This window comes from Balaenoptera borealis, assembly GCF_965194805.1.
Source record: "Balaenoptera borealis genome assembly, chromosome: 7".
NCBI lineage: Eukaryota > Metazoa > Chordata > Mammalia > Artiodactyla > Balaenopteridae > Balaenoptera > Balaenoptera borealis.
In genome coordinates this window covers 75463903-75488335 of record NC_138864.1, presented here as the reverse complement: position 1 = coordinate 75488335, position 24433 = coordinate 75463903, and the positions used below count along the sequence as shown (strand labels likewise).

The window sequence follows — 24433 nt, the reverse complement described above, 5'->3', positions numbered from 1 at the left end:
ATTTTCCCTCAAGACTGCTTTGGCTATTCGGGTTCTTTTGTGTCTCCAGACAAATTTTAAGATTATTTGTTCTACTAAAAAATGCCATTGGTAGTTTGATAGGGATTCCATTGAATCTGTAGATTGCTTTGGGTAGTATAGTCATTTTCACAATGTTGATTCTTCCAATCCAAGAACATGGTATATCTCTCCATCTGTTGGTATCATCTTTAATTTCTTTCATCAGTGTCTTATAGTTTTCTGCATACAGGTCTTTTGTCTCCCTAGGTAGGTTTATTCCTAGGTATTTTATTATTTTGGTTGCAATGGTAAATGGGAGTGTTTCGTTAATTTCTCTTTCAGATTTTTCATCATTAGTATAGGAATGCAAGAGATTTCTGTGCATTAATTTTGTATCCTGCAACTTTACCAAATTCACTGATTAGCTCTAGTAGTTTTCTGGTGGCATTTTTAGGATTCTCTACGTATAGAATCATGTCATCTGCAAACAGTGCCAGTTTTACTTCTTCTTTTCCAATTTGTATTCCTTTTATTTCTTTTTCTTCTCTGATTGCCATGGATAGGACTTCCAAAACTATGTTGAATAATAGTGGTGAGAGTGGACATCCTTGTCTCGTTCCTGATCTTAGAGGAAATGCTTTCAGTGTTTCACCATTGAGAATGATGTTTGCTGTGGGTTTGTCATATATGGTCTTTATTACGTTGAGGTAGGTTCCTTCTATGCCCACTTTCTGGAGAGTTTTTATCGTAAATGGGTGTTGAATTTTGTCCAAAGCTTTTTCTGCATCTATTGAGATGATCATATGGTTTTTATTCTTCAGTTTGTTAATATGGTGTATCACATTGATTGATTTGCATATATTGAAGAATCCTTGCATCCCTGGGATAAATCCCACTTGATCATGGTATATGATCCTTTTAATGTGTTGTTGGATTCTGTTTGCTAGTATTTTGTTGAGGATTTTTGCATCTATATTCATCAGTGATATTGGTGTCTAATTTTCTTTTTTTGTAGTATCTTAGTCTGGTGTTGGTATCAGGGTGATGGTGGCCTCATAGAATGAGTTTGTGAGTGCTCCTTCCTCTGCAATTTTTTGGAAGAGTTTGAGAAGGATGGGTGTTAGCTCTGCTCTGAATGTTTGATAGAATTCACCTGTGAAGGCATCTGGTCCTGGACTTTTGTTTGTTGGAAGATTTTTAATCACAGTTTCATTTTCATTACTTGTGATTGGTCCGTTCATATTTTCTATTTCTTCCTGGTTCAGTCTTGGAAGGTTATACCTTTCTAAGAATTTGTCCATTTCTTCCAGGTTGTCCATTTTATTGGCATAGAGTTGCTTGTAGTAGTCTCTCAGGATGCTTTGTATTTCTGCGGTGCCTGTTGTAACTTCTCCTTTTTCATTTCTAATTTTATTGATTTGAGTCCTCTCCCTCTTTTTCTTGATGAGTCTGGCTAATGATTTATCAACTTTGTTTATCTTCTCAAAGAACAAGCTTTTAGTTTTATTGATCTTTGCTATTGTTTTCTTTGTTTCTATTTCATTTATTTCTGCTCTGATCTTTATGATTTCTTTCCTTCTGCTAACTTTGGGTTTTGTTTGTTCTTCTTTCTCTAGTTCCTTTAGGTGTAAGGTTAGATTGTTTATTTGAGATTTTTCTGTTTCTTGATGTAGGCTTGTATAGCTATAAACTTCCCTCTTAGAACTGCTTTTGCTGCATCCCTTAGGTTTTGGATTGTAGTGTTTTCATTGTCATTTGTCTCTAGGTATTTTTTGATTTCCTGTTTGATTTCTTCAGTGATCTCTTGGTTATTTAGTAACGTATTGTTTAGCCTCCATGTGTTTGTGTTTTTTATGTTTTTTTCCGTGTAATTCATTTCTAATCTCATAGCATTGTGGTCAGAAAAGATGCTTGATATGATTTCAATTTTCTTAAATTTACTGAGGCTTGATTTGTGACCCAAGATGTGATCTATCCTGGAGAATGTTCCATGCACACTTGAGAAGAAAGTGTAATCTGCTGTTTTTGGATGGAATGTCCTATAAATATCAAATCTATCTGGTCTATTGTGTCATTTAAAGCTTCTGTTTCCTTATTTATTTTCATTTTGGATGATCTGTCCATTGGTGTAAGTGAGGTGTTAAAGTCCCCCACTATAATTGTGTTACTGTCGATTTCCTCTTTTATAGCTGTTAGCAGTTGCCTTATGTATTGAGGTGCTCCTATGTATTGAGGTGCTCCTATGTTGGGTGCATATATATTTATAATTGTTATATCTTCTTCTTGGATTGATCCCTTGATCATTATGTAGTGTCCTTCCTTGTCTCTTGTAACATTCTTTATTTTAAAGTCTATTTTACCTGATATGAGTATAGCTACTCTAGCTTTCTTTTGATTTCCATTTGCATGGAATATCTTTTTTCATCCCCTCACTTTCAGTCTGTATGTGTCCCTAGGTCTGAAGTGGGTCTCCTGTAGACAGCATATATATGGGTCTTGTTTTTGTATCCATTCAGCAAGCCTGTGTCTTTTGCTTGGAGCATTTAATCCATTCATGTTTAAGGTAATTATCGATATGTATGTTCGTATGACCATTTTCTTAATTGTTTTGGGTTTGTTTTTGTACGTCCTTTTCTTCTCTTGTGTTTCCCACTTAGAGAAGTTCTTAGAGTAATCTTGGTTGTAGGTTTTCCCTTTCATCACTTTAAGTATATCATGCCACTCCCTTCTGGCTTGTAGAGATTCTGCGGAGAAATCAGTTGTTAACCTTATGGGAGTTCCCTTGTATGTTGTTTGTCATTTTTCCCTTGCTGCTTTCAATAATTTTTCTTTGTCTTTAATTTTTGCCAGTTTGATTACTATGTGTATCGGCTTGTTTCTCCTTGGGTTTATCCTGTATGGGACTCTCTGCACTTCCTGGACTTGGGTGGCTATTTCCTTTCCCATGTTAGGGAAGTTTTCAACTATAATCTCTTCTAATATTTTCTTGGGTCCTTTCTCTCTCTCTTCTCCTTCTGGGACCCCTATAATGCGAATGTTGTTGCATTTAATGTTGTCCCAGAGGTCTCTTAGGCTGTCTTCATTTCTTTTCATTCTTTTTTCTTTATTCTGTTCCACAGCAGTGAATTCCACCATTCTGTCTTCCAGGTCACTTATCTGTTCTTCTGCCTCAGTTATTCTGCTATTGATTCCTTCTAGTGTAGTTTTCATTTCAGTTATTGTATTGTTCATCTCTGTTTGTTTGTTCTTTAATTCTTGTAGGTCTTTGTTAAACATTTCTTGCATCTTCTTGATCTTTGCCTCCATTCTTATTCCGAGGTCCTGGATCATCTTCACTATCAGTATTCTGAATTCTTTTTCTGGAAGGTTGCCTATCTCCACTTCATTTAGTTGTTTTTCTGGGGTTTTATCTTGTTCCTTCATCTGGTACATAGCCCTCTGCCTTTTCATCTTGTCTATCTTTCTGTGAATGTGGTTTTTGTTCCACAGGCTGCAGGATTGTAGTTCTTCTTGCTTCTGCTGTCTGCCCTCTGGTGGATGAGGCTATCTAAGAGGCTTGTGCAAGTTTCCTGATGGGAGGGACTGGTGGTGGGTAGAGTGGACTGTTGCTCTGGTGGGCAGAGCTCAGTAAAACTTTAATCCGCTTGACTGTTGATGGGTGGGGCTGGGTCCCCTCCATGTTGGTTGTTTGGCCTGAGGCAACCCAACACTGGAGCCTACCTGGGCTCTTTGGTGGGGCTAATGACAGACTCTGGGAGGGCTCATGCCAAGGAGTACTTCCCAGAACTTCTGCTGCCAGTGTCCTTGTCCCCACGGTGAGGCACAGCCACCCCCATCTCTGCAGGAGACCCCCTGCAGTAGCAGGTAGGTCTGGTTCAGTCTCTGTGGGGTCACTGCTCCTTCCCCTGGGTCCTGATGCGCACACTACTTTGTGTGTGCCCTCCAAGAGTGGAGTCTCTGTTTCCCCCAGTCCTGTCGAAGTCCTGCAATCAATTCCCACTAGTCTTCAAAGTCTGATTCTCTAGGAATTCCTCCTCCTATTGCCGGACCTCCAGGTTGGGAAGCCTGACGTGGGGCTCAGAACCTTCACTCCAGTGGGTGGACTTCTATGGTATAAGTGTTCTCCAGTCTGTGAGTCACCCACCCAGTAGTTATGGGAGTAAATCCTTTTTGATTGTTAATTTTTAAAGTAAAAATCATATTGAGTAAATAAACTCACCCAGATACTTATTCTGCACACTTAAAGTTAGAACGCTTAACTGAAAATTGTTTTTGAAAGACATTTCTTGAGATCAGAACATGTGAGTTTGTAATTGTGAAAGGAAAGGAAATTCTAGCCCTAAGAGGCAATGGAATAATGACTGTGTAGAAAGGTGACTATGTAGAAATATGGAACGGTATGTATTATAGATTTAAAAATCAGAATATACAATAGTGTTAACACTAAGTGAAATTATGTGAGGTATTTATACATGTAAATAAAAACAGAAAATAAAATATAAAATACATATATAAAACAAAATAATAAAAATGTATTTTGATGGTAAGAATAAGATTTTTTTCTTTTTGAATATTTTTTATATCATCATTACATCATCTTTTCAAACAGTTATTTTAAAGTAGAAATAAGTGTGAAAGCAGGAAAGATGTGAAGAAGGAAACAAAAGAGACTGGGATAGCTTAACCCATCTAATAGGAGTAAGCAATATTGATATAACATTTGAATTAAAGAAAACGCCATGCAGCAAAGCATTAATCCCCAAGATAAATATAGCCAAAACTGCATGTAGAATTTGGACATTTCTGTACTATCATAAGTACTTAAACTTTGGATAACACCTTCCATTTCCTTCCCCATTTACCTACAAATAACTTATATATGTTACACCCAGTGTTTGGTGCTGGGGATGCCAGAAAACAACAGTCTTCCCTCAAAGTAAACTTTGGGATAGGGGATAAGGATGTAAACCATTTTAGAATAAGGTGACGGGAACTGTGATGGCTATACATTCAAGGTGCTATGGGAGTACTCAGGGGGGACATTTGTTGTATCTTTTTTCCTCCCTAGGGGAGGTGACACCTGAAATGTGTTTTGAAGGACCTGGGGAGGTTAACCAAGGAGGCAGATAGGATTGTAACAACATAATGAAAACAGAGGAGGGGGTGAAGGGCATTAGTGGAGAGTCATTGAATGATTTAGACGTGTTGTGTTCAGATTTGAGTTTTATTGTTCTGACCAGAGGGCAGAACCGTAAGTGTGCAAGACTAGTGGCGGGGAGAACAAACAGCAGGAAACCTCCACAACTGAGTGAGAAATGAGAACTGAATAAATCATTAAGATGGAGTGGGCCGGATAGTATAAAACTCTTAGAGGAAAACATAGGCATAACACTCTTTGACATAAATCACAGCAAGATCTTTCTCAATCAACCGCCTAGAGTAATGAAAATAAAAAGAACAATAAACAAATGGGACCTAATTAAACTTAAAAGCTTTTGCACAGCAAAGGAAACCATAAACAAACTGAAAAACAACCCTCAGAATGGGAGAAAATATTTGCAAACAAAGCAACTGACAAGGGATTAATCTCCAAAATATACAAACAACACATGCAGCTCAATATCAAAAAAACAAACAACCCAATCATAAAGTGGGTGGAAGACCTAAATAGACTTTTCTCCAAAGAATACATACAGATGGCCAAAAAACATGAAAAGATGCTCAACATCACTAATTATTAGAGAAATGGAAATCAAAACTACAATGAGGTATCACCTCACACCAGTTAGAATGGGCATCATCAAAAAATCTACAAACAATAAATGCTGGAGAGGGTGCGGAGAAAAGGGAACCCTCCTACACTGTTGGTGGGATTGTAAATTGGTACAGCCACTATGGAGGTTCCTTAAAAACCTAAAAATAGAATTACCATATGACCCAGCAATCCCACTCCTGGGCATATATCTGGAGAAAATCATAATTTGAAAGGATACATGCACCCCGATGTTCACTGCAGCACTATTTACAATAGCCAGGACATGGAAGCAACCTAAATGTCCATTGACAGAGGAATGGATAAAGAAGATGTGGTACATGTATATACAATGGACTATTACTCAGCCATAAAAGGAATGAAATAATGCCATTTGCAGAGACATGGGTGGACCTAGAGATTGTCATACAGTGTGAAGTAAGTCAGAAAGAGAAAGACAAATATCGTATAATATCGCTTATACTGTATGTGGAATCTAGAAAAATGGTGCAGATGAACTTATTTGCAAAGCAGAAATAGAGTCGCAGATGTAGAAAACAAACTTATGGTTACCAAGGGGGGAAGGGGGAGGGTGGGATGAATTGGGAGATTGGGATTGACATATATACATGACTATATATAAGATAAATAACTAATGAGAACCTACTGTATAGCACAGGGAACTCTACTCAGTGCTCTGTGGTGACCTAAATGGGAAGGAAATCTAAAAAAGAGTGGATATATGTATATGTATAACTGATTCACTTTGTTGTACAGCAGAAACTAACACAACATTGTAAAGTAACTATACTCCAATAAAAATTAAAAAAAAAAAAAGATGGAGTGGGCTTAAGAAATATTTAAGATGTAAACTCTGTAGAACTTGGCAGTTCCAGTTTTCTAATACAGGTGATGTAAGACTGCTGGGAGAGGGGATACCTGGTTCAGGAAGGCGATTGCCTACCTGTAGTTTAGAAGCTAGTCTTATGTATATCTGCGTAGGCAAACTCAGTGTAATGTGTATGCATGAGATATGTAATATGTATGAATGAGATCATTTTATTTTCCAAAGCATGGAAGTGCTATTATTCCAGATGCTCTCCTAGGCCTTTCGGGACTAAGAAATTTAAAGACATTAAGATTGTAAGATGTGAGGGTGGGAGGTAGATGCAAGAGGGAGGAGATATGGGGATATATGTATATGTATAGCTGATTCACTTTGTTATAAAGCAGAAGCTAACACACCATTGTAAAGCAATTATACTCCAATAAAGATGTTAAAAAATAATAATACTAATAAAAATAAAATGCAAAAAAGAAAAAAGATTGTAAGGTAATACTAGAATTTAAGAGGCTTGGGGGGTTTTTTTTCACTCCAAAATTTGTTTACTCCTATAAGTCTCATCTGCTTTTCATTATCCCTTACTATCTTTTTGTCATAGATATTTTTAAGTTGCTAAGAGATAATACCATATAAAAATAGTGTGTTTGATGTGATTTCTTGTTTCTCATGACATAGAATACTATGAGTTGTATGTTTTTTAGGGTGTTTCCGAGCCTATGGACCTAAATCGTGTCATCAAACTCCTTGAAGAGACTGGTAAAGTAAGCTTTGGGAGAAAATTTCTCTATTTCACTTAGAAACTGTGATCTCCCTGAATGGTAACATGTATTCCCCTAAATATGTCTCATTTCTCTCCTTTTGTTGAAAACATTTCAAATAGTCTATGTCTCATATTGAAGAACTTTTTAAATTTAGTATGAATATATTTAACCTGGTAGGGAGGCTGGGAAAGAATAGATTTGATTACATGGGATGGATAAATCCATGGTGGATATAAACAGAAGAAATCATAAGAGTAAAGAAAGACTAATCTAGCCTCTGTTCATAGCTTATTACCAAGTAGGATATGGGTACAAGGGTAGCAAAAGTGTATCATGATGTAGTACTTAAAAATTTCCTGATAAGAAATCAGGATATGTACATACTCATATCCAGTCATAAGTAATTTATTTTGAGAGAACTCTTATACAGAATGTATAATGTAATGGAAATAAAGATACAAGACTCAAAATTGAGAGTTTAGGCATTGGGAGAAAGGATAATGAATGCATATGGATACATGTTTATATGACGCTCTCCTGATGTTACCCAAGAATTGACTGAATGCCTAAAAAGCCAGTATACACTATAAAATTACTACAGGATGAAGATTGCATACTTTCAATAAATGGGAAATGGGCTGACCATGGTATCGCAGATCAAAACAATGTCCTGTGATTAGCAGGTGCAAAAATTTAGTCATTGTTTTATTTTTTAGTCTCTACATTTTTACATAGAAAGAAGAAAAAAACACATTAAGAATAATGACTTTATAAGAATAATTTATCTTTTGTTGGCTATGATTATTGTGAAAGTTATTTTTAATTGTGAATATATCTGCAGTTTTTAAAAAAGGAAGCCCAACTACGTAGAGCTCCTACTAGCTGTTAAATAAGGGTAGGCAAAATATGTATGTATGTGTGTGTGTGTGTGTGTGTGTATGTATATATATGTGTTCATACATATATATATACACACAGATATATAGATATAGATATAGATATATGTGCCACAGTTTCTCACAAACAATTTAAGAAGGTTAAAAGGACAGAAGTGATTCAGTCATGAAAATACATCAGTATACAGAGTTTTGCTTTGCTTTGTTTTGTTTTGTTTTAATTGGCTGAAGATGTTTAGTTTGAGCCATTACATTGGGTATATTTTAGAGGTTAAAAATGCAATTTCTGGAGTCAGATTGTCAAATTTGACTTCTTACATCACCATTTATTAGCTGTGTGATTTGGGGTAATTACGTAGTGTTTCAGCTTGAGTTTCCTATTCCAAAAAAGAAGGATAATAAAAGTACCTCCTAATAGGGTTATTTTGAAGATTAATGAAATGATATGTATATAGCTTGCCTAAATGGTACATGGCATAGAAAAATGCTCAACATACTTCAGTATTGTTAATATTATTTCTGGAAACAATTACTGCTTTTATATTAACCTAGTTTTGATTCGCAATTTCTTATTCAAATATAAATGGTAGTTTATTTTTACCTTCACTGTTTTATGAAACATTTTTAATGCTTACATTATAATATAGTAATTTAAGAATTACTTGATAACATTTCTACTTTCTTTTTACACTAAGGAAAATTTTAAAAATCTCAACAGAATTAATAACACAAAAGAACTAAAATAGATAATTTGTTTTAGGATGATTTAGAAGAAAAACAACTTATATCTGTCAAGAAAATGGTGCAGTGTTATCAGAATGGACTTGTATCCTTTACTTATATGTGTATGTTTGTTTTGTTTATTCTGAAATGGGAGAATTTTTATTAGAAAATGCATTAGCTTCCTATTGTTGCTGTAACAAATTACCACAAACTTAGTGCCTTAAAACCACATAAATTTTTTGTTTTACAGTCCTGGAGGTCTCACTGGGCTAAAGGCAAGGTGTTGGCAGGGCTGGTTCTTTCTGAAGGCTCTAGGGGAGAATCCATTTCCTTGTCTTGCCAGCTTCTAGAGGCAGCCTGCATTCCTAAGCTTCCTGGGCCCTTCCTTGAAGTAGCATCACTCTCACCTCTACTTCTGTCATCATATCTCCTTCTCTGACCCTCTCCTGCCTCTCCTTTCCTTATAAGGACCCTGTAATTACATTGGGCCTACTTGTATAACCTCGGATAACTTTCCCATGTCGAGGCTTTTAACTTAATCACATCTGAAAAGTCCCTTTGCCATGTAAGGAAGGTAACAGTCACAAGTTCTAGGGATTAGGACAGGCCATTATTCTGTTTACCACAGAAAATATCTAACATTTTGTGCTTTTTACAAAATTATATTTTTATCAGAGAATATAAATTTGAAGAAACAGTATAATGCAATATTAACTGTGCAGATATTGTCAGTTTCTATAGACTCAGAGGGACAGTTTATGTAGTTAGCAGGGCCAAGTCAAAGTCTTGTTTCTACCAATTTACTTGAGTATTTGCACTGTTGATAAGCTTCTTAACTTTCCCACCCTTATAAAATAGGGATAACAGCCCCTCATGAGGTCACTAGGAAGACTAGATGAGATAATGTATGAGCAAGTTCTTGATAATCTTTAAAACATTCTATAAAAATGTTATCCCCAATGAAGATACCACCCTGATAAGAATATGTAGAAACCAGCGTTTCTCAAAACTATCTGTGATTAAGAACCAGTTTGCTGTTGGGGGTTGTTTCTTTTTTTATCCTTTGCATATATATGCTATTGTAAAATGCAATGAAATTGTCACAGGAAACTCACTTTCTGCAGTTATTTTTCCACAGACTGGTAACATACAATTCCAGAACTGGCATGGTCCACAGACCACGCTTAACAGTAGTATTGATCTAACTAATCTCTAACAGTTGTCCAGTCTGGTCCCAAGAAGACAGCAGTCTCTAATATTAGCTTGTTCCAAGATTTCAAAACGTCTTAAGCCTCCGATTCAGGGAAGTGTGCCTTATAATTTTATCTCTTGTCTCACCTTATTTTAGCCTTGTTTTATATGGATTTGTTCAGTCAGTTACCTGAGGGCTTGTCGATATCAAGCATTGTTTACTGGTAGCCAAGAAAGTCTACTAGCAAGAGATTTCTTATCTTAACCCAATAACTCAACACCTCCATTATTTTTTCTTCTTCAGGCTAGAGAGTTGGTGGCAAATGACTGTTTCTGAATGCCTTTAGTAGGCTGGGTTTAGAGATTATAACCACATAAAGCAAAGATAAGTTAGAGAGGTATCTTGGTCATTTCTCTAGGAAGTTAACAGAGGTTTGTATTTCTAATACATCCAGCTCTCCTATCTTTTTCTAAGGAGCTCCTAGAGACTAGAAGTGATCAGATTCAATCAAGAAGTGCAAGTCACAGCTACCATGTCCCCTTAGCTGTATTAAAAAACAAAACAAAACAAAAAGTGTGAAATTTGTTTATGTACCAGTTGGGTTTTTTAAATAGGTAAAATAAAAGGTGCTTTTACCTGAAGATCTAGAGAGGGTAGATTTTGCTTTCATAATGCTTAAATAAAATTTTCAATCAATTTAAACCTTAAAAACAAGACCACACACCTGAGTAATGTTAATAAAATAACGCAGAACAGTAAGGTAGGTTTGGGTTGCTTATTCCCGAGCAATATATGTTTTGTATGTGGGTGGAGATGAAGGATATAATTGAGCCATTAAGTTAGTTGTTTTTTCAAAGTGTTATTACTCATTGCCAATAATAAGTTATTGTTCAACTGAATATGTGGTGTAGTAGTTGGTAATCAAATTCTAAAGATGTGAGAAGAGAAAAAATATTTTGAATAAGCGGTTACTGAGACAAAAATTAAATAATATTCCTTAAAAAAACATGGTTCTGTTTTCCTCTTTAGATTTCAAAATTGGTATAGTTAAACCACATTTAACAAAATAGATGGAATTCTACAGACTTTTCTTGACAGAAGTGCTGTAAAGAATATTTTAATAAAAATCTTAATTTTATTTCTTAACTAAAAATATTAAAGCCCCTAAGGGATTTAGCACAGATATTTAAAATTCTGAATCTGTGTACAGGAAAAATTAAAAAACAGCCCCATTTTCTAGAACCTGCATATAATATCCTAAAATTATGTGGGTAAGTTTTTTTTTAACTTTGTTTTATATTAGCATGCAGTATTTTCTGTTCTATTTTGTCTTACAAAAATATTATGCATTATGGTATAGCAAAGTGATACAGAACTCAGGACACTTCACTTGATCACTTGATTTCAGCAGCTGGTATCTCAAAGGTAGTACATTTTATTGTAGCCTGAGATTGCTGACCACAAGAGATTAAACTGTAAGTATATTCAAATGTTTTCTCATAATAAATTGCTCTCAAGTGAATGATAAATGTGAGATGAAACAAAGAAATAATATTTTTAGAGAATCCTTGAGAAAATTAATGGACAATACTTAATAGTTTCTGCCTAGTTTTTTTTCTATCTCTCTAAGAAATTTGACTCTCAAAGACATGAGAGTCAAAATGTTTTATTTGATCTTCCAAATTTGAATAAAGAATGATTTATCACCAAATTATTTTTGGCATATTTTTTTCAAAATGTGAATTAGAGATCAGAATTATAAAATTTATATATTCCATCCTCTGTACTATTTTTTCTTCAACCATTTGGGGGAACTAGCCACATAGTGGCTAATCAAGATGTATATTAAAATATATGTTTTTGGTTTTCAATATAATATGGTAGAGGAAATTTCTTAAACAAGGAATAAACTTTTCCGACAATTTAACCTTCTAAACCTTTCTACCAATTTACTTTTTAAATAGTGAGTTTCTTTTAATATATAAATAATAGTGTTAGTAGGACTATGTATACGTGGTAGGTTTATCTCTCACTTTTAGATTTAGTAGCAATAATATTTGCAATTTTGTAACTAACTACATTTAAGATTTTGATATCTGAACAGATGTTCAAAAAAAATTTATTGAATGCCCTTACCACACCTTACTTTTTAATAGAAACCATGAAAAATAAAGAAATAAATTATTGCTCTGATGCTCTCAAGGAACTGTAATGTACTAACTGGAAATTATTGTTATATTGATGTGAGATAATATTATGTGAAACACTTTCAGATTTTGAGGCTATGCAAGTCTTAGAACACCAGATTTGCAAGCATTACTTTCAACATCAGCACTCCTACAGAGCTCCACCAAGAATTGTTTCTCTATGAAAGCTGTGACTGAATGTTTCATTGCATAATATGAGAAATCTTTTGAAATGCACTCTTCACTTTCCTTCATATTTCATAATTATTCACATCATTTTTATTTTTTTAACTTTCCTAATTTCTACTTTCATCATGCATTTTTCCACACCACACCCTCACTTGATTCTCTTTTCAGGACATTTTTGGGAGATAAAAACATTGAAAATTAAAAAATAAAATCAAACCCTTCTGTTTTGGCTTCTAAGTAATATGTTTCTCTCAGTGCATCAGAAGTATAATGCTTATTTTTTTTCATAACCTTTTTGGTGGAAAACTCTTCTGATGCTTTATCTTTTAGGCTGTTTCCTTTGGTAAAAAAGGAAAACATTTGAGGACAAGAACAATTCGTTTTATAGTTCTTCACTTTAGAGATTCAACAATGAGCTGGATATCAAGTAATTAAGTTATTTATTTCAAATGAAAAATTCTAACAAACACCAGAAATGAACCTCTATGGCATTTATAAAATATTACTTTTCATAACTTGCCTTTGAAATATCTTTTAATTCCAGTTGACCTATATACATCCACATGTGATAGTTCCAAGTGCTGTTTTTCAACTACTTGGTTAATTTTTCTTGAAAAACATGAATTTAAAGTCCTATATATAAGATATATTAAATATCTTTAAATAGGATACGAAGTTCAAATTTTGAACTCCTGAAATGCTGAAATAGTTTATATTTTTTGTTTAGGAAGTGACTTTTCTCTCTCCTCTGACACTTAGACTAATGACCTAGGTTCAAGTGCCCTATCTTTTATGACTTGTGAATAAATTATTTTCAAATAACTTTGGTTATATTAGCTGTGAAATGTAATTCTAATATAATTAATATTTGTTAAATTCTTTAGTGTCTCAAAAAGTATATTTGTTATTTCGTGGATGGTAACTGATCCAATTAATAAGGAAAAAGTCACTGACCTTTAAGAACAAATAGACCATTGATCTATTAACTGGAGTTTCAAAAACTTCAGAAAAAGCCCTTGAACAGCCTTTAAGTTATAGGTGAGACTAGATCTGTGATTTGTATCAGATTTTCCAATGTCTTCCTAATTTTAATAATACAGGTATAATCTAGTATTATTTTGCCCTCAGAGAGAAAGAAGATTCTTAAGTTTTTTATTTATGTAGTGTTGCAAGATGGCTTTCTTAACCCTTGCCTTGTATGTCCATCTCTCTTCATTTTTATAAACCTATTTTATTTTGTTTTGTTTTATTTTGGTCAACTGGTTAGAAACAGAAATATTTTTGGTAGTTGTTAATTCTCCAGGGCTAAAGAAACAGGATATTTATCCTCATTTTAATCTTTAGAAAAGAAATTTTCCTCTACTTTGCAAATGATGCTTCAATTAAGGACTTCATTAAACGTAACTCATATATTCTTCATTCTTATTGAAGCTTGCCATTTTTGAAAAAGAAAGTATCGGATGAAATAACATATGCTGAAGATACTGCTAATTCAATTGCACTTCTGGGTGAGTTGAGATGATAGGCCCTACTGACAGGAAGGAAATATCTCTTGCACAAAGTTTCACTAAGGATACTTCTCCAAATCTAGGCTCTTTTCTTGTTGGGAATTAATCACAGTGTGCTTGGTGACATTTTTTGTATTATCTTCTACTCAGGTGTTTCATGATACCAACAGGATTTTTTGTTCCTTAATTTTAAGGACTGGCAGATACTTCTTTGCACTTATTTGTCTTGATGTTATATATTTAGTTTGATGAAATGTTTGGTAACATTTTTTTTTTGTAAATCAGAAGTATGTGTTCCTCTCTTTCAGTAATCACAAAAATATTTTCATCTTTGAACTCTAATCATTGCTTGAACCTAACTGATTGCTAGAATTGTTAGCAATTCTAACAATTTAGCAAGGGCCAAATTGTTCATTAAATAATTTAAAGTCTTAAATAAAATCATAAAATGGTGGGATATTGGGAGCTTTAGTATAATATACATAACGATGCCTGTGTTTTTGTATACAAAAATATGAAAAATATTATAAGCAGTTTTCATATTTGGGTTATTGCTCAGTTTTCTAGAGAAAGAAAATAATAATTTTTTAGAAATGAGATCAAACACTATAGCTCCTTGAATCAGCCCCTGAGACATAACAGCATGTTCCCAAAACAAATCCCACATTAAATTTATGCTTATTAATTTAGGTCTTTGTACAGGAGAAATAAAAGATACACAAATGGCCTAAAAAATTAAAAATAAATATTTACTGAATAGTTATGTTCCCAGCATTATACTCCATACTGAAAGATGATAGAAACTAATATAAGTAAAAGGCATTTAAAATTTTTAACATAGACACTAACACTTTTATGTCTAAATAAATTTCATAATCTTCAACTGTAGATACTTTGGGAAGAATTATTATGGCCTAAAGTGGGTGAAGGTGTCAAGGAAATTAGAATAAACATGGGGAGTTAAGTAAGATGACCTTAAGGAGCAGGCAGACTAGAAACTAATGGGAAACTTTAATTCTGTGAATCTCTCATCAATGGAAATTTACAGTGAGAAGACAACCTAGAAGAGGATATGGTAGTTAACAGATAAAAAGTGTAGGTTTGGTTGATAACATTTTAAAAATCTCTGTTGCCCTTATTATTTTTAAATATGCATTTGTATAATAAATACATGGTGCTTTTTTTACTGTGTCAGTCTATTCTTTGCTGAATGCCTGCCTACAGAACATATTACTGTCTCATTTGAGGGCAGTATGAACTCTTAGCTTAAAATGAACTCCTTTCACTGCTTACTTAATGTAAGTACTGCTGCTCTGTCCCTCATTTTTTTAATTGCTGGAACCATGAGTTTAAACTAAAATAATTGTTTGTAGTACAAAGTTTTGAACAAAGGCTATTCATTTTTACTAACTTCCAGTTTCTACTATGTACTAGTAAATTATATTACTTTTTCTTCTAAATGATAGATATTTCCGACTTAAGAGCAGGATTCTGGAAACATATGAAGGAAAAAGTTGGTACTCTGCCCTGAGATTATAAAACAGGAAACTATGAGAGATGATCTAAACCTACAGGAACTAAAAGGGTGGTGAAGCAGACGAGAAACCTTAGAATTTCCCATAAATTTGAATGTTTGGATAGTTTTGTTGGAAAAGTTTAGTTGTTCCTGTTGCCTAATTTTTTTCAAAACATAGTGAGTTTTCAACTTCAAAGGACGGGTCCAAAAAAATTAAGAGAATAATCTTGAACCTATCTTTTTTTTTTAAGTGCTAGCTTTTGCTGATAGATTCTTCTCAAGCTAGGGTGAGTCTTTCCTACGTGCTCCCTCCTTCTGTCTGCTTGTTTCCCCACCCACTGGCTACCCTCAGAGATGAACATTATGCAAAGCCTAATGCAAAACACAAGTCTTCAAGGAACACCTAATTATCTCTTTCCCTCAGAGAATCCAAGCAGATCTGCTTCAGTCCTGAAGCTGATGGTCCTGACTCCAGTTGTCCTCAGGCTCCCAGAGGACATTCTGGATCATTTCCAGAATCCTACTGATCATTTTCAGATTCTCTTAGGGATCATACTTGTAGGACTTCACCAGAGCAGACACAATTCAGTTTGAAATATAGGCTGAAGCCAATTCAGAAGTAGTGTATATATGACTGAAAAGGAGTATTCCCTATCCTCCATCCCCACCATGATAACTTGAACATAAAACTATTACCTGCAGGGCAAAGACTGCCTAGAAACTCACTGTCTTCCAGTCTGTCAATAAACTGAGGGAGCAAAGCTCACTTGGAACTTCTCTAAGCAAAGGATGCATTATTAGGGGCAACAGATTACTGACTCTCTAGTTAGGGAGGAAAACTCTCAGCCCTTTTCTCATACTAACACATTTAATTCTCACAGCAATCTTTAACGTGGTAACTATTATACCATTTTATAGATGAGAAAACTAAGACACAAGTTTATACAGGTAGTAAGTGGCAGAGCCAGGATTTAATCTTAGACAATTTAGTTCTAGCATTTATGCTGCTAATTACCATTCTTTTCTTCCTGGGAAGGAGAGACTGAGTTGATTGAGGGGCCAAGTGTTACAAGGATAGATATTCAGGGTGTTTTGTGCATGCGTGTGCACGCACGTGTGTGTGTGTATAAAATTACATGATCCAGTTTGAATCTCTGATGATATTTTTAATCATGTTACTAACACTGTATGCTTAAAACTGCAAATAAACTTATGGCACTGTTATTGAATAGCATTCGTTTATCTTCTGGCAGGTGACTTAATGATAATACCAAGTTCTGAATTGAGGATACAAATTTGTAAGTGTATTATTGACTTTTATCATGCAGAACCACCAAAGAAGCATATTACAGGTAAAGTTTTCAATAGTCTTTCAGTAATAACTTATGTCTTTATAAAACAGAACAGTCTTTCTCATTTCTCTTTGAACTTGGAAAGACAGAGTGGGATCATAAATGCAACACATTGGGCTTCCCCGGTGACACAGTGGTTAAGAATCCACCTGCCAATACAGGGGACATGGGTTCGAGCCCTGATCTGGGAAGATCCCAGATCTAGGCCACAACTACTGAGCCTGCGCTCTAGAGCCTGCAAGCCACAACTACTGAAGCCCACGCGCCTAGAGCCCATGCTCTGCAACAAGAGAAGCCACCACAATGAGAAGCCCACGCACTGCAACGAAGAGTAGCCCCCACTTGCCACAACTAGAGAAAGCCCACACGCAGCAATGAAGACCCAACTCAGCCAAAAATAATTAATTAATTAATTAATTAATTAATTAAATTTTAAAAAATAAATAAATAAATGCAACACATCAAAACAGTTCTTTTGGTAGTCTCAAACTCTTCAGTCATTTTAAACAAAAGAATTTATGTATTTTTTTCAACTTTAGATTTTTATTCTGATGCTAAATATAACAGAATTTTTAAAGTCATACCCAAGTTAGTTTAATTATAATTATTACTATTAATGTTATTTAATACTGTTGATAATATTATTTATTATTTTCTAACATTTATAATTATTCATAATATCTGTCCCACCCAACTAGATGTTAAATTCCTAATGCTAATAACATTCTCTACCATGTTTGGAAAAAGAGTTCTGCATGTTATAGCTAAGGGATCATAATATATAATGATAAAATGAGTCACACTGAAATGGGTGGTATCAAGATAGAGGGCACTTGCAATGTAGAGGATATAATATTACTTAGGACATACTTCCTACCTTCATAGTTTCTGTAATTCATAATCAATCTAGGAAAGGAGAGAAGATATAAAATACAGTTTTAAGTTATATGTTCCTTTAGATAGGTGGCAATAAGACTGGTAGAAAAGAAAGCTAACTTATGAATAGGGAAAAATGGAGGACATCTGAAGTAGAGAAATAAGTAAAGAAATTATTAACTGTCAGATTTGAGCTATTGATGAGATAAACAGGAGGAAGTGTTTGGTAGATAGTAGACATTGGATACCAAAAGCAGAGACCAGAAATACAGGTTTGGAATTCACCCAGAGATGAAAATTGAAACCATCAGGGTGCTTGAGTTTTCTAGGAGATAAAGCATGTAAGTAGCAATGGACCAAGAACAGCAACATGGAGAATGCCCATATTGAGATCTAGGGAAAAACAAAACAAAACAAAAAACAATCCAAAGAAACTGGCAATGAAGGAATGTTCAGAGAGGAGGAGGAAAAGCTAAAGACTGCCATGTCTTGTGTGCCAGTGAATGAAATGTTTGATGAAGGAAGTAGTGGTCTCAGTGTCAAATACTGTAGAGGCTTCTGTAATTGAGGAATGAAAACGCCAACTGATGTGATATCTGAAAAGTTGTAGTTCATTTTTGGCAGATCTATTGACATAAAGTGGTCAGAGCAGATACAGGACTAAAGAATGAGAAGATTGTGAGAAGAGGCAGTGAATGCAGACTTATATATTAAAATCAGATGGAGAAGAAAAAGGAGGAAGATGGAGAACAATTCAACTGGTAGCAAAGTCAAAGAAGATATTTGGTTTTGTTATTATTTATAATTTTTAGGATAGGGAAAAATGAAGTTTTCCCCTATAGGCAGAGGAATAAGAAGCTAGTACATGGGAAATTGGAGGGTGAAATTCCCAAAGAAGGCATGAGAGGATGGAATTAAGAGCACAAGCTTAGGGTTAACCTAGGCAATATATACACAGTCTTTTTAAGATAGAAAGAAAGGGAGACAAATGATGTATAAGATATGACAGAGGAGTCAAGGTGCAGAGAAGTGAGGTTGATCTTAATTTGACCAGGCTCTGAAAATTGGGAATCTTAGGCAATGCTCTCACTAGCTGTCACACAGTTGGTTTCAGGTGATGGGCATGTCTGGATAGCTGGGACCACAGCTGAAAAGTCCTCAGTAGAGCAATTGTAAGAGACACAGCCCCAGAGACAGGAATCAGGTCCATGGGCCTTAATATTACTATATCCTTCTGTAGAAATGTAAACTCAATATATAAAGATACAGTAAGTATAAAGTACATTTTGGTTGGTCCTTGCATATGACAGGCTATTATGCAAATAAAATCATGATTTGGGAAAATATAGACTGAGAAAAGGCTTACAATAAAATCTTTAGTGAAAAAAAAAATCTTTAGTGGTTGCAGTTGAATGTAAAATTCTGCATATAGTATACTGTTAAAGTTATATGCATACATTAAAAATATCAGTAAGAAAGATACCAGATCTACAATAATCTGTAACATAGTAGCTGCTTAATAGATATCTATTGATAAAAAAAAAAAAGAAATATACCAGAATGTTAAGGTTGTTCTCTATGGATGGTGAAATTATGCAACTTGTGGTTTTCTCTTTATATTTTTTAAATGCCTAAAGTGAGTAGCTAGGGCCTTACCATAGAGAACCCATCACAGGAATGGACAGGGCCTTGTCCAGGGCTAAAGATCAAATTCAGAAAGACAAGACAAACTGACAGACATCTCAGAACTATGGCAAAGTTAAAGAATCTAGTTGGTCTCAAAAGTCAAGAAGTCAAGGAGGTAGATAAGTATATCACTAAGAAAGAAAATAGCTGTGTCTCACGTGAGCAGGTACCTTCTGCTGTGTATTTAATCTCTCTAGTTGAGTGTAGTTGGTCAGGTACCTGTGCAGCTGTATTAAAGGAGAGGTGGTGTTTCTCATAGGTGCTACAGCAGAAGGAAATTATTATAAGACATGTTGCCAAGAATCAAACTTCCCTAAAATACCATTATATTCACTAGCATTTATCAGAACAGCATTATATTTTCACCTCTTATTTCATCACCAAATTACATAATTATGGTCCCTTGAAAGCACTAAAGTAATGTATTGAGTTGAATAGTGAAAACATTTAGTATTTGTAATCATGCCATTTTCCTTTATGGAAAGGTATATCTAGAGAAAAGAAATATTGTTCTTTTTTAGAATTTAAAATATGCCTCCAACTCTGCGGTCCTATTTCAAATGCTACACCAGGGATCAGCAAACTGTGGACCCCAGGCCAAAACTGGCCCTCTGTAAATAAACTTTTATTGGAACACAGCCATGCCCACTTATTTTTGTATGGTTTATGCCTGCTTTCATGCTATGGTAGCAGAGTTGAGTATTTGAGAGAGAAATCTTATAACCTGCAAAGCCTAAAATACTGATACCTGGCCTTTTATAGAAGTTTGCCAATCCCTGTGCTATACCATTTTAACATGCCATACACTTTTTTAAAGTTTTTGTTGTTGCTGTTGTTTAACAATAAATTACTCATTCTTTTGTTTAATGTAGATGATTACTATGTGAAATAATTGTACATTTTTATTCACTAATTGTTGTTAGGTTACCAGCAGGCTAGTTCATCATATAAGATTAAAATGGCTGAAGTTGGAGGATTGGCAAAAACAATGGTCCAGTCATTGGCGTTGCTTGAAAATCAACTTGTTGAGAAACTTTGGGTACTTAAAGCTCTACAGCATCTCTCAGCTTCTGGTTTGTATATTATTGTACATATTTGAACACTTCATTCTCAACTATTTTTGTTTTTATCTAATAATGTCAAGACTGTACAGCATAAATAATTTTAAAATTTATTTTCAGAAGTTAATTGTACTTTAATGGTGAAAGCACAAGCAGCCAGTGGAATCTGTGCTCACCTCAATGACCCAGATCCCTCTGGACAGCTTCTATTTCGTTCATCCGAAATACTTTGGAACTTATTGGAAAAATCTTCAAAAGAAGAAATCATACAACAGCTTAGTAACTTGGAATGTTTGCTGTAAGTTTATGTGGTTAGATAGGAACTTTTAACCTTAAAACGATAGCCAGTGACATAACTAAAATTTTTTTTTTAAATTTGTGTTCAGTTAGGCTTCTGATTCATGTAATGGCTATGTTTCAGGACATTTTTTTGTACCATGGTATAAATGCATCTGCACAATAACAAGTCTTTTTTTTTTTTTTCTATGTGGAAGGCTTTTAAAGTAGCTTGTTAACAAAACTAAATTATGTCCTTGAGCATGTATAAAGTAAAATTAGATATTTAAAAGAACTATTTCATTTGTTCATTCAGTAAACCTATTTTTGAGTACTTACTGTCTTCCAGATACTACAGTAAGCATTAGCAATAAAATATGAGTGAGCCATTAAGTTACTTATTCATATATTCATCAAATAATTATTGTCTGCTCTGTGCCAAGTTTAGTACTAGGCTGTGGAAATACAACTGAAAACAATACAGAAATGGTCTCTGCTTTCATGGCACTTGCATTATGTTAAGAGAGAGAGACAAGTATATAGGCAACTAAAAGAGCACATACTAAATGTTATGAAAGAGATTACTGCAAGGTCCTTCACGTTCTCCCGAAGATGATGGATCAGCACAGTTTTGTTTGCAAGCGACTGAACCCCCAACCCAACTGATTTAAACCGAATAGGAAATTTTATGGGCTCATGTAACTACAAAGTCAAGGATAAAACTGGTTTCATGTGCAGCTGTATTCAAGGCTCAGCAAATATCAGGACTTGGGCCCTCTTCATCCCTCTGCACTATTTTCCACTGTGTTGGCTTTAGTCTCAAGATCCATATGGTAAGACCTACGAAGTCTAGCTTCACATAATCACAACCCCAAACCAAGCAGAAGATAAGACTTGCTATTCCAAAAGCTCAAAGAAAATTCTTCTAATTGAGTCCCTGTTGACCCTTAGTGGCCTGGTGTTGGCCATATGCCCATTTCAGAGTGAGTTACAGTGACAGAAAGAAGGAATGCTCTAACTCGCTTCCTTTTAGTTGAAGGCAGCTTCACAAGACCAAAAGTGGGTAAAGAGTGAATGCCTAAATAAAAATAAGGGTACTATTATCACAAGAAGGGCAAGTGGCTCCTAGAAGATAAAGCAACAAATGCCCATTGTACAGGGAACCTGACCCAGATTGGAGAGTTAATCAGCACTTCCTAATAAACCCTAATCTGGTATCTGAATGATAAATGTGACTTACCAACACAAGAGTTCTGCATGCAGAGAGCATCCTAGACAGGGGAACAGAAGTGAAAGAAGAATTTAGCAAAATCAAAAAATTGAAAGAAATTCAATATAGTGAGAGCAAAAAGTACAGGGTGGAATAGTGAGAGATGAAGCCAACAATGTTAGCAGGGACTGTAACATGAAAGGCCTGATAAGCCTTGGTAGGGAGGTAGGGCTTTATCCTAAGAACAAAGAAAAGCCTTTAAGTATCAGTAATTTTAAAAAGGAAAATGACGTGATTGAATCTTTATTTTAGAGCAGTCACTTTGACCACCATGTATAGATTGGACCGAGGGATTCTTATCTGGTCCCTCAGTGAACTAGAGGCAGATTTGTAAAGATAGAAAAGATTAGAAATATTTTGAAATGAGTAGTAAAATGTAAAAAGGGAGATTTTGTTGGTAGACACTTAGGTGGTATTTCCATAGAAATATGGCTTTAAAGATATGATTTAACTTTTTAGGGCTTTGAAGAAAGTATTTAAAAATCTGTTTACAAGAGGTCTTAGTCATTATGATCGTCAGCTTAGAAATGACATATTAGTGATCACAACAATTATATCTCAAAATCCTGGAGCACCAATGATTGTAAGTATGAATCAAATTGCATTTTAATTCTAATTGTGGAAGTGGTGGGTGTGGGGGGAGGGGGGAGTCCTGAACTATGTTGTAACATTTATGTACTTTGTTGTAATGCCAAGTTATATTGTAATGTCATTATGGTCACCAGTATACTTGCACTCTGCCAGTTCTTCTTTGCATCCCTTTGGAAGGTTGAGATCCTCCTCATGTATTATAATTTACTCACAAATATAATTTACTCATCTGGGCATAAGACCTAAATAGACATTTCTCTAAAGAAGACAAACAAACGGCCAATAGGCACATGAAAACATCCTCCTCATTGCTAATTATTAGAGAAATGCAAATCAAAACTACAATGAGGTACCACCTTACACTGGTCAGAATGGCCATCATTAAAAAGTCTACAGAAAAACAGGGACTTCCCTGGTGGTCCAGTGGGTAAGGCTCTGTGCTTCCAGTACAGGGGGTCCAGGTTCAATTCCTGGTCAGGGGTTGGGGAACTAGATCCTGCATGCATACCATGATGAAGAGTTCACATGCCGCAACTAAGAGGTCTGCATGTCACAACTAAAAAGATCCTGCATGCCACAACTAAAGATCCAGCATGCCCCAACGAAGATCCCATGTGCTGCAACTAAGACCTGGCACAGCCAAATAAATAAATATTAAAAAAAAAAGTCTACAAAAAACAAATGCTGGAGGGGGTGTAGAGAAAAGGGAACCCTCCTACACTGTTGGTGGGAATGTAAATTGGTGCAGCCACTATGGAAAACAGTATGGAGATTCCATAAAAAACTGAAAATAGAGTTGCCATATGCTCCAGCAATCCGACTTCTGGGCACATATAAGACGAAGCTATAATTTGAAAAGATACATGCACCCCTGTGTTCATAGCAGCACTATTTACAATAGCCACTATTTACAATGACAGATGAATGGATAAAGAAGATGTGGTACAGATATACAATGGAATACTACTCAGCCATAAAAAAGAATGAAATAATGCCATTTGCAGCAACATGGATGGACCTAGAGATTATCATACTAAGTCACACAGAGAAAGACAAATACCATATGATATCACTTATATGTGGAATCTGAAAACGACACAAATGAACATATCTATGAAACAGAAACAGACTCACAGATATAGAGAACAGACTTGTGGTTGCCAAAGGGGAGGGGTGGGGGAGGGAAGGATTGGGAGTTTGGGATTAGAAGATACAAACTATTATATATAGGATGGATAAACAACAAGGTCCTACTGTATAGCACAGGGAACTATATTCAATATCTTGTGATAAACCATAATGGAAAAGAACATGAAAAAGAATATATGTATAACTGAATCACTTTGCTGTACAGCAGAAATTAACACAACATTGTAAATCAACTAGACTTCAATAAAATTAAAAAAACAGTCATGGAATTTATACTGTACAAATGGGGAAAACGTCCTACATAGCTTCCTAGTCAAGGTTGCATTGTGTAGGTGGGCCTATGTTTCTGTGGAAGCCCCTGGTCAGTCAATAAATTCTCATCAGCATCTTTGCAAACATTCAGGTGAATTCCATGAATGTGAGTCAATAGGAATAACATCTTCACATTTTAAAGAAACCATATGGATCTTAAAGTAGTAGGAATATAGAGTTGCAAGCTCAAAAGCCCAAGGTTTGTCCCTATAAATTCTCCCTAATGTACGAAGTCCAACTAGGATATCTCTGTCAGGAATGAGTTCCCTCATGCTGAAATGTTTTCTGGTCAT

General features: G+C 34.9%; 1 protein-coding gene across 3 annotated transcripts in view; it reads left to right on the top strand.

Annotated features, from left to right (window-relative positions):
• Window positions 1-24433, top strand: part of CFAP69 (cilia and flagella associated protein 69) — a 70575-nt gene that overhangs the window by 8280 nt on the left and 37862 nt on the right. For 2 of the 3 annotated variants that reach the window (XM_082398263.1, XM_082398264.1), the window contains exons 2-9: window positions 7298-7357; window positions 9014-9079; window positions 11330-11439; window positions 13975-14051; window positions 16821-16919; window positions 20405-20554; window positions 20663-20840; window positions 22548-22671. In XM_082398263.1, coding sequence (XP_082254389.1) covers window positions 7298-7357; window positions 9014-9079; window positions 11330-11439; window positions 13975-14051; window positions 16821-16919; window positions 20405-20554; window positions 20663-20840; window positions 22548-22671 — 864 coding nt within the window. The other variant, XM_082398265.1, reaches the window with a different exon arrangement.